This window comes from Siniperca chuatsi, linkage group LG18 (genome assembly GCF_020085105.1).
Source record: "Siniperca chuatsi isolate FFG_IHB_CAS linkage group LG18, ASM2008510v1, whole genome shotgun sequence".
In the NCBI taxonomy this organism is placed as follows: domain Eukaryota; kingdom Metazoa; phylum Chordata; class Actinopteri; order Centrarchiformes; family Sinipercidae; genus Siniperca; species Siniperca chuatsi.
Window position 1 is genome coordinate 20,972,389 of NC_058059.1, and position 16,235 is coordinate 20,988,623.

A 16,235-nucleotide genomic window follows, 5' to 3' on the forward strand; every position below is an offset into this window, starting at 1 on the left:
ACTGGCAGTGATCCAAAACCTGGTCTGCATGTCTCAGAGATCACTGCCTGTGGGCTGAATCAGCCTGTCGTAGGCAGATCTGGTTGCCAGAGGCCTGTATGTTCAGTGCTTTCAGTGTAATACAAAGACAGAGCTGCAGACCCTGCTGCACCACGAAAAAGACCAAGTGGACATCTTCACATTGCTTGTTTTATCCGACCAAAGTTGAAAAATGAAATATATAAAATTTACAATGATATAAAACAGAGAAAAACAGAAATCCTCACATATAAGAAGCTGGAACCAGAAGATGTTTAGCATTTTTGCTCGATGAATGAATTAAATTGAGTCGGTGTTATTTGTATAGCCTAAAATCCTAAGTAACAATTTGCCTCAAAGGGCTTTACAAATGCTCAAAACACGGAGCAAACACAACACAAACACTGTAAAAATAACACAAAATCATTCACCTTCATTTTTAAAAGGGGAACAAGGCGATGTCCATGCTTGTTGTTAGTTGCCTACAAACAGAGAACTCAAGACTTAAACCACTCATGAGTCTGATTTGAAGACAGGATGGGATCGGTGACCTGTCCAGGATGTACCCTGCCTCTCGCCCAGTGCATGCTAGAATAGGCTCCTGCAGCTCCCCTGTGACCCTGAACAAGATAAGCGGTTTAGAAAATGGACTCAGGTGCAATTCAGAACAGTATTTTTCACTTACAATATGAAAGCTGTGCTTTTGCTGTACTTGATAGCATCTGAGGTAATTGCGTTTTGTTGCTGCTTTTGTATCTTTGTTTTGGCAATGGAAGAACATTTTAAACCAGTAATAACAGGGAATTTTGAGCTGAAATGAATCTATAAAGAGCCTGAAAGAACACGCCTACAAATGAAAAGGAATAGAATAATGCACCAGGGTATGCAGGATGCTTGTGTGTGCAAAGTGCAGGGTTGTCTGTGCCATACACTCCAGGAAACTGTTTCTGTAGTTTCTACAGTATACGTACATATACATACAGTATATGGCCAAAAGTACGTTGATACTTTACAGTGCTGAACATGTCATTCCAAAACCATGGATGTTATTCTGCTGCCTCCACTCTGTAGGACTTTCCACAAGAACTCTGGAACCTGACTACAGAGATTTGCTCCCATTCAGCTACAAGACTGTATTAGAGACGCCAGCCAGTGATAATGGGTGATAAGACCTGGCTAACAGTCTGCATCTCAGTTCATCCCAAAAGTGTTGGAAGGGGTTCAGGGATGTGTGCAGGCCAGTCAAGTTCTTCCACTTCAAACTGGGAAAACCATTTTTCTCTTTATAGAGCTGGCTTTGGGCACGGGGGCCTCGTCTTGTTGAAACAGGAAAGAACTTTCCCCAAACTGTTGCCACAAAGTTGGAAGCACACTATTGCCTAAAATATCATTGTGTGGTGTAGTATTAAGCTAACCCTTAATTGGAACTATGAGGCCCAAAACCATAAAAATATCCCCAGACCAAAATAATGTGTCCACATACTTTTGACCATTTAAGTGAGCAGTGACGACCCCTCAACGATGTCACGTTTTCTACTTCAAAATAAAAGCAGACAGCTTGCTAGTTTTTGTGTAGTTATCTTTATTGAAAAATTAAACACACTTTCTGTATAAATAGCATGTTGTTGTACAACACTCCTCGTTAAAATGTGCAGGAAGCAGGCAAAAAGACAGATGGACTCACCGACTAACAGGGAAACTAAAGCAAAAGGAGGAAGCTGAAGGGTGGAAAAATGAACACCAAGAAAATCAACTTGTGCAGCTAATAAAGCAGGAGGCACACTCAGTGGAACAAATGAACATTATCAATAGAGTCAACAAGTGGTGTTGGTTGGTTTATGAGGCTGAACTTTGTGGGGAAGCAGTGGTTCGGTGGCAGTGGCCACACCTTGCTACAGAGCGAGCAACAAGTCAATGTCTGAGCTGTCGTGTCTCATGTCTGAGCCAAGGCCAGCACCTCTCTGTCTTGGCGTCTGATAAATGAGACTGTCAGCAGCTTCCATCGCTTCCCTCCATCATCCTTCCCTCCTGGATGGCCCTTTAATATCAGGTCAAAGAGAAGGCCGAGCCACTATTGACATGTGTCTACAAGATGGAGTTAACTCACGAAAAGTTTTTGTGATGAGGAGGGATGATTCTGCAGTTATAACATGGTTTATAAATGTCTAAATAAATAAATGTATGGTTAACATAACGATGGCTGTTGCTTCCTTCCTGTAGACCTTTATTTATCAATTTTCACATTTGACTTTTTCTGAAACATGTTTGCATTGATCTACATGTCACCTGAGCAGGGTACAGCCAGCAGCAGGGAGGGGAACAGTGTCTTTGTCAACTTTGGCATTAATGGACACATGTAGCTGTTGCAGAGATCGAACCAGTGACTTCAGTAAAATGATAAAATAAGCTTGCAACTGTAACCTGCCCTCAGTCCATATTTCGTGGCAGTTATGTGAAAACCATGTATCTCAACTTGTCTTACTGGAAATCAGCTTTGTTTGAAGATTTATAAGGGCTTGGTATTATTCTTTAATACTTTTTTGGTACTGTCCAAAATGTGCCCCTAGCATTGAGAAAACTGGTCGGAAATGTACTCTTCTTTATTTATTCTTTGATGACACAGTTTGGAAAATAAATGATAAGTCTCCCAATTTAAGACTTTATTTAGGCAAAGTTGTTGTGTGGCTGCTTATGGCTGGACAACATTTAACATTTGGGATGTTTGGCTTCTTTTGTTAAAGGATAAGATTATTATATATTTTTTATTGTCAACAAATCCCATGGAAAGACAAAAAACAACAATGAATTGATCCTGCTAACAAGTACTGTCTGTGTATCCAAAGCCTGATATATCTTATTCCTCTGTGCCACAGAGCTCCATTGCTGTCTAAAAACTACTGAAAACACGTAAATGTGCCACACTGTTGCACCGGGTGACATGTTCCTTCATTATAAAGAACTCACACACCGTAGTTTATCTTGAGTCAATCCCACATACACCATCCTGCTGCTGTAAATACTCACTAGAGCACGCAGCCTTTTTTTAAAATGAAACTATGTGCTATACTATATATTTGAGATTCTTTTTTTGAAGATTTACGTCTTCAGTAGGAAGCAATGGGCTGGAGACTGAGAGCCACAGACAGGGTAGAGAAGTCACAAAGTATTCAGAGACAGACTAACACATTGTTGGTTTGAGTATTTTCATGACATGACAATATACTTGCCTTATCCATTAAATGAAAAAAGGCTTTCATAGGAAAACCTCTTTATATTCCTGGAAAGGTAGTAAGTATTCTTTTGGTATCAGTACAGAAACTAAGTTTGGTATTGAACATTTTCAAATGATACCTTGCCCTGTTTGTGGCAATGTATTTTGGAGTTAATCCAAAGGCATTTAAAAGGATTTCACTAGCCTCAGAAGCGGGAGAATTCCCTCAACCCATAGAGGAACATTTTATCCTTCAGTTTATTTGAAAGATCTTAGAAAGTGAATCTAAATAAAATCTAATTTAAAGATTCAGTATGTGCTTTTCACTCGACAGATTTAACATTTTTATTATTTTCCATCAAAAGGTTGGCAATGGACATACTCTTTTTTTTCTCCTCCTCCTCCTCGTCTCCGCTCCTCTCTCTGAAGGGAGGTGCCATGGGTGACGTTTAAATGCAGAAAACAAAAGCCTCCATCTGTGTGGCTGCGATTCCTTCCAGATTAGATTGTTTAACGGAGAGTAATGCCACTGAGAGGACGCACTCCAGCTCTCATCTGTCTGAATGTCTCTCTATCGCTCTCTGTCTTCTTATCTAGCTCATTCTGTCTCACACACATACACACTGGAGAAAAACACACACCGATGCATCCTGAATTTTGAGTTTGTTAGTGGTTGCAGTGAGTACATTATTTCCCAGATAGTTTGCATCACGTCCTGCATATGCATACATTGAACATTTCTCCAAATCAAATGAATGGATGCACTCAAAAGCCTCTTGGACACTATTTGTATACGAGAGCTTTCCCACGTTTCCCTCACATACAAACTGATGCTAGAGTTTAATACGGTAGCTTTTCATCAAGCCTGTTGACTTATTAATGGACATCAAAATGTTATATAAATCCTGCGACAGGACTAGAATTACTGTTAAAGCCTTCACTATTGAAATTGTATTCTGATTTACAGGTGCAGGTTGCCCTTTAAAAATCTACAAAACACCAGTCACACAGTGGATTTATCTCATCTTGATTCGCTTCGTCAATTGTCTCATGTCACTACTTTTATGCTGACAGCCTTTAATCTCCACTCTGTGAGGCAGAGGGGAATTTAAACATTCATGAAACTCTGTTTGGCTTTGAAGGCAGCCATCGTCATTTTTTTTTACTTCCTGTGTTGAAAGTTCAAATGGTCCTTCTATATAGTTACAACATGTATATGTTTCCTGTTCCTGTGCCCACAACACATTTGAAATGAACTTTACATGAAAATAGGAGAATGTCAGTTGGAAATGTTAACACAGAAAGGCCTTTTAGTTTTCTGACTTACAACTAAATTCTAATTCTGCTCAAAGTGTTGAATAGGACATAACCCAGTAACTCAAATTTGCCTAATTTGACATATTTTTAGATGAATGGAGGAATTCCGTGTCTGATGTACATGTTTTCTTCAGGGCCCTGTGACATCACTGTTGGGTGTGGTCAAAGGTTAAACAGGCTTGAAACTTTCAATCAGAGAGGGCAGCAAAACACTACTTTTTTGTGTGTGTGGGAGTGTGCCTGTGTGTTTGCGTTCAGTTCAGCCTCTAAGCGATCTCTGAACTCACCAGGAACTCCGGTTCCTTATGTTATTTTCCTCCAGTCTCTCTCCTTTCCCCCCTTGTCTTTGTATGTTTATGAAGCAGATTCATAAAGCCCCGGATACGTGCAATTTTTTGCGACGGCGATGTAGTTTTCTTACTTCTCACTTGTAATACTAGCAATAGAACAAAACATGGTCTTTCGACAGACAAAACGCCTGCAAAGTTTCATCGGGTTTTCGCCTTCGATAGATTCTATCAAAAAATATATCTTGGGATCATAATTGGGCATTACTTTATACGGGTATGAACTTTGAAAAACCCTACCCGTGCACTCCTAACGTTTGTTTTTTATTCATTAAACATTGACATTTTGAAGATAGACAGCAGGGATATGTTGTAAAAACAAAGCATGAATGTGTTGTTCTCTTCCCTCAGTTTTCACCCGAATGATTCAGGAGTGTTTGGTAGCAATTTCTCACAGAGCTGCTCTGTTGGCATTCTTCAAAAAGCCCAGACTACCAGACTACCGCTTCACTTCCTTATGTGTCTCATACAGCAACTCCTTTGATGACATTTACATTTGTCTTTATTTGATGTCTCCTTGTTTTGAGCATATTTTTTCTCTTTTCATCCATTAACTGCAGACAGACAAACACCACTCACATTAAACACATGCCTAACACACATCCACGCACAGAACACTTAGATTAATTACTCCAATTACTTCATATTTCTACCTGCAGCCTAATGTGAGTCTCTGGAGTGACGCGTGGAGGATATTTGCTGTACATCCTCTCCACGCATGCACTCTTCCTGAGAGGAAGCAAATCATCTCCACAACAACAATCACATCTCATTTGTTACTTTAGTTACTCTCTCATTCTCTCTTTTCCTCTCTCTCTCTCTCGCTCTCGCTCATTCTCTTACCTGATTGCTTATCTCCTAATTGCTTTTCTATAAATGGATAATATGTGTGCGTGTTCACACACACACATTGGAAGAGTGTTTCTAAAATCTTTGGCAGTGTCGTCCTCTAAATGACTCATTACTCCCCTCTTGGGCGTAATTGCTGCACTGAGCGTGGTTTCAGCAAGCCCCCCAGGGTGAAAATAATTAAAACTATGAAATTACACAATAAAATCATCAATTGTTATTCAGCGAAGGGAGCAGCAGGAGAAAAGCTAAGTGGTCTGATGAAAAACTGAGGAATTTTATCCCCACTGAGAGTACCTCTGCACTGAGCTGGCCAAATTTGAAAACCTATCTTTGATCCAGCGTTTTTGATACATGTAAACTAAGTTTTTCAAAATTCCTCTAGAGTGAATAAATCTAAAACACGACAGCCTCGTGTTTTAGTCTGTAGTAGGAAACTACAGTGAAGGTGTTGTCATTAAAGTTATAATCTTTAAGATTTTCATGAAATTGAACTCCATTTTTGATACTATTTATGGCTGGCATTTTTCAGCAATAGCCATTAACTGTATTTAATTTTGTAATTACATCTCTCTATATATAGTTTTGATCATTAGGGGCAGGGTCCCCCATTTCCGCACTGGATTCAATCTCTACGCGCATGAGGGAGTCACAGAAAACGAGGCAGCATGTAGGCTAATCCAGCGTTACTGTTTTTAATTTTATCTAATTGATATCAGCCTCACTGTTCACTCCCCTACAGTCGTATCAGAGGTGTATTAAGTGCCTGGTAATGCAAACTGAACATTTCCTATTGCTGCTTAACATTAAAAGTATTCAGCTGGCAAAACATGGGGTGACTTATATTGTGAAGCAGTCAAAAGGAACGCAATGTTTTTGTCAGCAAGGTTAGCGAAAACATGAGAACGGCCAACTTTCGACATTTTTTTGACAGCATATCAGTTTTAAATATGGCAGGGAACAATGGAACAAGGAGTAGCCTCAGTCAGTGTAATGCTGCTGTGTGGAAAACTACTCGCTATGTGTGCAGCATGAAATTAGATTGCGGTGGTTCATGGCATGATGGGAAAAGGCCAATTATTGACTGACTTCTTTATTAAAACCATGTGAGTTTGTTTGGCTGCACTGTAAACACATCCACCAATTGCTCTTCTGTTGTATTTCTGACAAAGTCGCTGCTCAGGTAGCAGTTCAAGGAGCACCTATCAGGGATTTTATTGATGTCTGAGAGCAGCAGCACAGGAAATGTTAATGTAAATGCTACCTGGTTAACAGGTAGCATTTACAACCTGCAATAAAATCATTACTTTATACTTGTTCAGGTGTCTGAACACAGAAACAGAAAAATATGTCAATGAGAACAACTAAATTGTGAAATCGGCTGTATTAAAACAGTGTAGGTGATAACTGAGAGCAGGAGGGGACAGAACTGAGTTTTAACCAGCTGAGACTCAGCAGAGTAACCAGACTCTGTTCTATTCCTTACCAGGTTTTGGCAATGATGTAGAAATGTGTTGTTTGCCGATGGAAATAGAAAAAAGAAGTGATTTAGCTGCTTCTTATTGTTTGTATTGTGGACACACGTAAACAGCATTTTCAAATTTAGCTGGCTAAGTCTGGACATAGTCTCAAACAATACAGATACACATGGAGAAGTGGAAAGGAAACAGGAAATGATGCGCATTTGTGTGGAACCCAAAGTTTTCCGTCATTCACCTGTACAGTCTTTTTTTATGTCTGATCAGTCAAGCACATATGAGCATGTGATGCGTATCTTTGTTAGCCTCTTTTGTGAAAGGGTGGTAATACGCAGACAGGCCTCACTGCATCACTGTAAATTTGCAGAATCCTGTATCGCCAGGATAGCCTGAATTATCATTATCTTTGAAATATATTACTATATGTTGATGATGCAACAGAGGTTACGGGTTTTATAATTTATATAGTATCTTTATGTGTACAGTATATATGCATCTGTATCTACATTTGTTCATTTTTACATATACAAATCCAAGCTTGTAAAGTCGAGCGTGAATTAGTCTTAGATGTGCAGTTGTTTCTCAGATAGAAGCAAAAAATCTATAAAATAAATTGACCATGGGACGTGGGAGTGCTACGAGACGTTCCAGTGGGTTTCAAATGGTTGTAAATCCACAAGTTTTAACACTGAGAGAACAAACAGAAGGTATAGGTTTCACTACTTTCCATTTTTAGTGCATACGGTCTCACAGTGGGGAGGTAACACGTTGAGGAGAATCCTGAACGAAGTCCACAGCAGAAGTAATACCTTGTAAATATGAGTATCATGTGTTCAGACTGAAGGGAAAGAAGGGCTCAGATCAGTTGGTGGTTAATTTTTGTCCATCTAAAAGAGTTGTGCCATTTAAATCAATAGACGCTTGAATTTCTTCCCCTCATGTTGTCTTCGGACTCTTCTTCTCTTGGTGCTGCCCTCGTCATCTCTCCTTCTCCACTCAGCTATAGCGCCACATTGAACTCGGTCACCAGGAAGTCCACGTAGTCCCTCTCTTTGGTCTTGAAGGCCTCAGCGATGAGGCGTGCGGCATCCCTGTGCTCGCGGCCCCTCAGGGAAACCCCGTTTACCTCCAGGATCACCTGACCCACCTTCAGCTGGCCGCAGTTATGAGCTGAACCACCCCTCTGAGAGAGAGAGAGAGAGAGAGATAGAGAGAGAGAGAGAGAGAGAGAAATATATAGACAATGTGAATTCTAAGATAACTTAATTGTTTGTTAACTGTTAAAAAAACACAATAAATGGGCAGAACCACGAACAGATTAGTTAATTAGCGGCATGGACAAGTGATATAAGAGAACTTGTTGGATTCACCAATTTTCCCAAATTTAGAAACTTCACTTAGGTACAAACTAAATTCACAGGTGGTTCTGCCCTGCACAGGGCTGTACAAGTCATGTACACATAGTCAGCCTTTCTCCCAAGTGTGAAAAGTATTGTAATGCCTTAATCTGAATAAATTTGGATACATTTGGAGTCTATGGGTGCTCTCACACCTGTAGTTTGACTCATTTGGTAAGGACCAAGGGAAAAAAAAAAGCTCTAGTCTGGTTCATGTTCAATCTGACTTATTACAAACAAACCCAGAGCTGTAAACATTAAGTCATATGGACTGACAGGTAACTCATCGACTGACAGTTTTGGCGATGTCCTCCTACATTAACAGCATTACACAGACCACAGGGAGGAGTAAACATTCAGGTGACTGACAGCAAGTCGTGCTGCACTTTTCTGTGCCTCATGTGTTTATTTATTTTCTCTGGTGGGACAAAGAGCGTGTGCCAAAAAAAAAAAAAAAAAAAAAAAAAAAAAAAAAAAAACAGCTGATCATGAGCTGATTATGTTGCTACGTTTCCCTCTTTTCACTCACTTTTATTGCCAAGAACTCAAAGCAGGACACAAGTTCAACACACCTCTGGTTTTACTCCTTTTCACTTTCTTTGTTATGTTTTCATCTGTTGATTTTTGACAGCTGGACTTGAAGTTCTGCAGTGTGAAGTTCTTTTTTATACTCTCGGGTGATATTTTTGTGAATGAAACTTGCCCACAAATGGAGCAGAACAGGCAACCTCATATAGCAAGTTGGGGGCGTTGTTTATACAAACAATCACATCTCACAACTGTGCATCTATTCATGAACATGAACAGGTGGCATTCATCAAGTTGAAATGGGCAATTAGCTAAATCTGACTTCGAACACTTGTACAAGCAAGGCTCACAGAAAAAAAGTATAGGTTTAGAATACAAAAATGTTCCTTACTGAAACCCAATAGTTCTACGGTAACGACTATCAGTTCAAAGCCAAGTATACAAAATGTCATGCTCAATATAAAAATTAAGCCCCAGCAACCTTTTCCCATCTAATGCATGTAGAACAACAACAACAAAAAAACGTCCTTCCTTGTCTTGTACAACACCTGGAAAAAATGAAGACAATATCACATGTCAAACAAGTGGTATGTGTTGTAAAACAACCTGCACGGTTTTTCAAAGTTTGGTTTGTATTTATCTCTGAGAAAAAAAGTAACTTCTGTCTGTGATCTACTGTAATCATCAAAAATCTCAAAGGTAAAAATTATCTTTGCATCAAAAATCTAACTGCAGTCCAGGTCCAAGGCTATCCTGCCAAAAAGAAGTCTACTTGCTTCTGTAGCTCAGAAGCCTTACAAAGAGTTTTTACGAGAGTATGCGATCCTTACTTTTGTTCTAATACGTAAACAATGTCCACTCAGTGCCTAAACTCAAATTTAAGCATCCTACCATAAATGTGACAGGTAGCCTACTTCATTAGCATACAGAAAACACCCTGTCAAAGAAAACCACATTCACGTAACATCCCCCCCCCCCTGCTGTATGCAGCCTCATGCCTTTAGAAAGAAGTGTATGATCAACAAAATGAAATGCTTTCTCCTGACCGGCAACACTCCCCTCCCCCAGTTACATCCATTTCATAGGTGATTAGAAAAATTATGTCTGTTATTGTCACCCTGAGAAATGCGCAGGACACAGGACACAAATTCACAAAACACACAAGGACTCAGGTCTCACTTCTTGAGTAAGTCTCAGCACCTTGGCAGTGAAATCAGAAGACTCTGAAAGAGCCAGCAGATCCCTGCCCAACAAGTCCCACAAGTAAAACTTTGGAATGCCATCAATTTCAGTATCCTTGCCCACAGTCTGCTGAACAGAGGCGGTTAGCTTCTGTGTGAAGTAAGCATCTGAGGCCTCTCTCTGCTCTGGAGAACTCACTCTACAAAGTATCTCCTCAGTGTGCTTGTGCCACACTTGTTTCTCTGAAGCAAACCTGAATAAAGAGTCACATTCGTTCATCTTATCTGCCTCTTCTCTAAGGTCACATGCACAGAGGACAGATATAAGTGATGAAATCATGACTGCTGTTCTTTCCCTCTCTCCAATGTGAAGTGGAAATCACCAGCAGCCACCACATTTTTAATCACAGTCAAGACTGCTCAGACCAGTTTTTGTCTAAATTACTTTCACTGTACATTCAATTTAGACGTCTCTGCTGTGGATGATTTACGTCCATTAACAGCACTAAGTGCCAATTCAAGAAGTAGTGTGTTCTTTTTGTTTGCACCACTACATCGATAACCTGTGGAATTATATCATTGCAGCCTGCGCAAGGATCTGGCTCTCAAAATATGAAACAGTTTGGGTGAGCCAACTGAGAGTGGCTGCGCTACCCCTGAGCCAATCACTTTTTCTTCTGCCTACTTACAAAAGACAACAGCAACAAAAGAAGCCACCGCAGTTAAAAAGAATGTGGGCGGCTTTCCTTAAACATACTGCAGCTGATAAACCTGTTGCCCACTACTTGCCCAGCACCAAACAGCAGACAGACAAAGTTAGCAACTAGCCTGGGAAGAAAGTAAAACATTTAACAGCTAAAAGACCCGATATTTGGTCAGTGAAGACCAAACCAGAGCTATAAGGAGATTGGACTGACATTCATCAGGTGGACACAAACCCAACTCCAAATTAATGATAATGTTGCTCTGTGACTGCTGGATGTCTTTTTGTTAGCAATAGCAACTTTATAAGGAAATAAAATGCTTGTTGTGTTCTTCTACCACCAAGTAGCCATAAAAATACACTAATGCTGCTTTAAACTTCATTTAAACCCCAAATCTAACAACATACCTATTGAAAAGAAATCACAGGTTCAACTTTCTTGTGGTCTTTTCACCAAATAAGACACAGAATCATGTTTTCCTTTGTGTCAGTTCTGTGCTCTCCTCCTCCTGACTCTGACAGCTGGCCTCATTATGTGCATCTCTGATGGCTAGAAACACCAGCAGTGCCTTCCACACCAGGACTGCATCATCACCTCTCTTATTTACTGAGCCTACAACAATTACCCTGAGCAAGTGGAGCAGTTGGTCGTTGTGATGGGAAGATGGCAGTGATAACTGGCAGCTTACTCATCTGTACTTCATCGACAGCAGGTTAAGATTGAGGTGACTTGAGGCGAGAGCCCTTGTTCCCACAGAGATAGGAAATACAGAAGCCAGAGGTTTGCTGTATCACGACTCCACTGTGCTTACTTCCAATACTGAGAAACAGTATTGTACAGGGCACTGGCTTTGATGTGACGCCATCATGTCCCCCCCGGATAGAACCGATGCCCATTGGAAAGCCAGAAACAAAATTAATGACATTTTTCTTGCTTTTTAAATTTTATTTCTTTAGTAAATGTATCATTCTGATGCTTGGTCCTGACTGGGGGAAGTGCTGAGGTAATGCCTTGCTCAAGGGCCTAATAACATTGAGTTAGCTTTCCCCGGGTGACAGAGCAAAGTTATCACAGCGCACTTTTGAAAACTAAACGTGCAGAAAGTCTTTCCTCCATTTCTGTAACAAGTGACCTCGAGGCTGCCATGTTATTAATGTCTCTAAATAACTGTGAAGCTACACAGTGTTATTGTTCAGGGATGTAGCAGTGGTGTCATGTAACTTGTGGCTTTGTCTTGCTTGTGATCGATAGGGTTTGCACCTCAGCAAACCAAAGTTTGGATGAAATCTATGCAGTTTGAAAAGTGGGGAGCGGTAATTAGAGACCCAGCAATAATTTAAATCTACTTGCCTGAATGGTTTGAATTAACTTTGTGAAAGTGAGCTCATTAAATGAATTTTAACCTTGTTTCAAGCAGCTGCGCATGGACCTCCTCATGTCTTTGTCCCTAAAAACCAAAGCCACAGTGAGAGAGCACCAACTTCCTCTACTAGTATCCATTGCAATCAGCTGCCTTTTTATTTTTATTAGTCTCTCAGTCTGTGAGGTTGAGAGGGATTGGTTATGGGTGGAACTATTTCAGTGGCTTCATTTCTTAAATGTAACTTTCTTGCTCTGTGTGGTTATGTCATAGACAATCAAGGTACAGTACATTTATTTGCCATTCTGAAGTGAGGTTTCCTGGCTTGCATATCTGCGTGGCAATCAAATGAATGTACAAAAAGACGCAGTGCTGGCCTTCTTGAAAAGTGCCAAGCCACGGTGTGCTCTTTCCTTTCAATAGTTTCATGGTCTAAATTTTTGTTTGAACTGGTTATCTCTTTAATTGATGTCCTCTCCTGGAAAGCTAAACTTGAAGAGGCTTTACTAGACCACTGCTAGTAAATTACATTAGCCGCGTTTCCATGAACGTATTTTTATGCGCATTTTGAAGCGCTGCATTAGAAAAGGTTGATGGAAACGGCAAAATTCGAAAAAACTTTGCTTGCTTGAGGTATTGGATAGTGCAGTAGTGCCCTTGCCTTACGACACTATGAGCACTATCCTGGGAAAATCAAGGCTCACTAGCTAATGCTGGAAGCCAGAAACAAACGCCTATGATCCATTGTTTGTTTGATCAATCCTATCAAAGAACACGTTTTCTTGTGGTGGCCTTTCTAAAATGAGCAGTGGTGCAAGTTACTATATTCTGTTATGATCAAGGAGCAGCAGACAGCATTAGCTAGCATAGCTGAAAAGTTGTCTGGTACAATGGAGTGTGAGTTGTTTGTGTACCTCCCCCTTATAATATAGTGAAGTGATTTGCTGAATTAGCCACTGATTGGCCAAATAAAAAAATTATTGACAGTTACCACGCCCTCTCAAAGTCTCCGGTCTGCAGAGATACAAACTCTCTCTCCTCTCTTCTTCTCTTTGAGGTTTCCGACGGTTGGCAAACAACTGGTTTTGTTTCCAGTTTGCCACCTCTATTTCTTCTACTCTGCCATGTGTAACGCAGCCTATACCGCCAACTTCTGACGAAACTACGCTGTAATCTAGTTTATTTGCTCCAAACTAGTTGATGGATGGGTTGCACGGTGGCAGAGCGGCTAAAGCTCCTGCCTCCCAATAAGGAGATCGTGGGTTCGTGGGATCGATTCCCGGACCAGACCAACATCACACAATCTCTCTGGGTGGAGTCTGCATGTCCTCCCCGTGTTACCGTGGGTTCTCTCCGGGTTCTCCGGCTTCCTCCCACCGTCCAAAGACATGCATGTGTAGGTTAATTGATAACTCTAAATTGCCCGTATTGAATGAATGTGAGAGTGAATGGTTGTCTGTCCTTGTCTGTGTCTGTGTTAGCCCTGCGACGAGTTGGCCACTGTCCAGGGTGTACCCTGCCTAAGGCCCAAAGTCACTGGGATAGGCTCCAGTCACCCGCGACCCCTAACGGGACCAAGCGGTAGAAAATGGATGGATGGATGGACAATTAGATGGAAACACTTATTATGTCTTTGCCCATACCACATGGTGGAAAAAATCCACTCAAGCAAAACAAGGCGCTTTAATACCACAGATGGTTCCATCAAATGTTTTCCATCTTATCTTTAAGTCTGTGATTTTGCTTTTCATTTAAGAGTTGGTGCTTTGTTATTCCTGAGTGAATGGAGCTTAGAAACAGCTAAGGAACATACAATAATGTAGCAAAGAAGCAGCTCTGATATAAAATTAGACAAGGTGTGCTCTTGCTTTAGGAGACAAAAACAAACACATACATAAGATATAAACAAGAACCTAATATCCCATCTTCCTGCATTTGTGTGGGGATTTGCATCACAAGCACTGGTGGGGACAACTGCAGTTTGGGAATAAAAACATATTTGTTTACCCAAATACTGCATCCACCCACAACACCAGACCTCCACTTCCTCATTTGTACTCATTTCTCCTCTCCTTATTAACATCACTCACTTCTTTTGCATCCTTCACTCACACAATGCCGGCCTTTCTTTCAGTGCAGTATGTGATTTTGAATGTGCTGATTTCCAATCCTTTTATCCCTCCCCTCGCAATCAGCAACCCTTTTTTTATTTCAATCACCACCTCTGTGGAGTGGGAGGCTGAGAGACAGCTTTGAATGGGGTGTGGACTGTGCTCACTGCTCTGATCTTTAAATTGTAACTCCCTGGTTCTCTGTGGTTAGGAAATCATTTGTGCTACAGATAGTCCTGAGCTAATGCAAGGCTTTCTTCAGAGGTGACTAAACTGTCATTTCTAGCTAAGCTGTCAATATTTGGATTTCACTCTGCATAACCAGATCTGAATTTCCAGAATTTTTCAATATAGACATGTAACATGCAAATGTAAAATCTCTGCTTGAAATGTGCAGCCTCATCATTAAACTAAACATTAAGATATCTGAACTGAGCCTAACGTTTATATAAAAGGTGCTTTATAATCTCCCATAGGTGTTGCTGCTGATTCTGCCTTCTGCCTTTATTCCTAAACATCAACATTATACCAACTGCCTCATACTTTAATTGCAGTAAACTGCCAGAGTCTCCAGGCAGTCAAGCCTTTTTGTGAAGGCCATTAAAGTTGTAATCATCTATTGAGAGCCCCAACAAGGACAAAATTAGCAGGAATCTCAGTGTGAGTTCAGCTGCAGTGTGAATCCATATAAAGCCTTAAAGGACATCAAATCCCACCTGGTAGGTGGGCACGTGGTACCATTGCAGAGGATCAAATAAGGCACCCAGAATATAATAAACACAACCAACAATACGAGGAGAAAATTCACCAAATTAGAGGCGGCATGTCAAAAAGGACTTTGTTAAAGTTGGGGTATGCAATTCTGGAGAAATCCAATATCATGACAAATACCATGATATAGAGCAAACGAGGACACAGCAAGTAATGTAACTAACGTTAGCTAGGTTGTAGGTTAGCTTAGCTAGGTTGTGGGTTAGCAAACTGTCCCTACAGTTGCTGCTGCGAAGCTAACAGCCAGAGAGGACGAGACGGTTTCCCAGAGCCAGCACAGCAGCTCCAGACAGCGATACTCACAACTCTCCTGCTACTATAGCTAACATCACAACAGCAGCATATCTTGGCAAACTAAGCTGAATGTCCGTGGGCAAGTCATTTAACGTTACCTGACACACAAATCATGGCTGGCATAGTGTTGTGTGGCCCTGTCTGAGCCACTTTGTTAATTTCCCATTTACAGAGCCAGGGCTGTGTATAAACACTGGAGTTTTTTTTAAGAGCACACACTGAACGGACAGCTAGCAGACTGTGAGTAGATCTTCGCTGAATTTGACAAAAACACATGTATTGGATAAGAATTGCATACCCCACCTTTAAGTAGAGGTGAGCCTAGTGGGAGTATTATTTTGAACATTATTTTGTTTTCTTCCTGACTCACCTGTATTGTGACAATTCGTGGCAGTGGCTGGCGAGTGTTGGCTCCACCTTCAATGGCAATACCCAGGGTACTGGCACTCTTTGCCACCCTCACTAGTGTAGAGGTGGGCTCCAACAGCCCTGGCTAAAGTAAGGGAGAGAATGGAGCAAGTTATAATATAAGGAGAACATATTTATAAACCTGAATATATTCATAACATTACACAACCTCCCTCTGTCTGCTTCCCCTTTCTGCCACTATGCATACATTTATTTGCCATTGTTTATCCAAGGAAGAGCTTTGTGTTCTCTGAGCACATA

At 40.8% G+C, this 16,235-nt stretch overlaps 1 protein-coding gene across 2 annotated transcripts in view; it reads right to left on the reverse strand.

Moving 5' to 3' along the window:
* Positions 1-1,580: 1,580 nt before the first annotated feature.
* whrna (whirlin a) overlaps positions 1,581-16,235 on the reverse strand; it is a 143,490-nt gene continuing 128,835 nt past the window's right edge. For both annotated transcript variants that reach the window (XM_044174410.1, XM_044174409.1), the window contains 2 exons: positions 15,937-16,059; positions 1,581-8,403 (listed from right to left, as the gene is read on the reverse strand). In XM_044174410.1, coding sequence (XP_044030345.1) covers positions 8,221-8,403; positions 15,937-16,059 — 306 coding nt within the window. In that variant the 3' untranslated portion in view covers positions 1,581-8,220. The remainder of the gene's footprint in view (positions 8,404-15,936; positions 16,060-16,235) is intronic.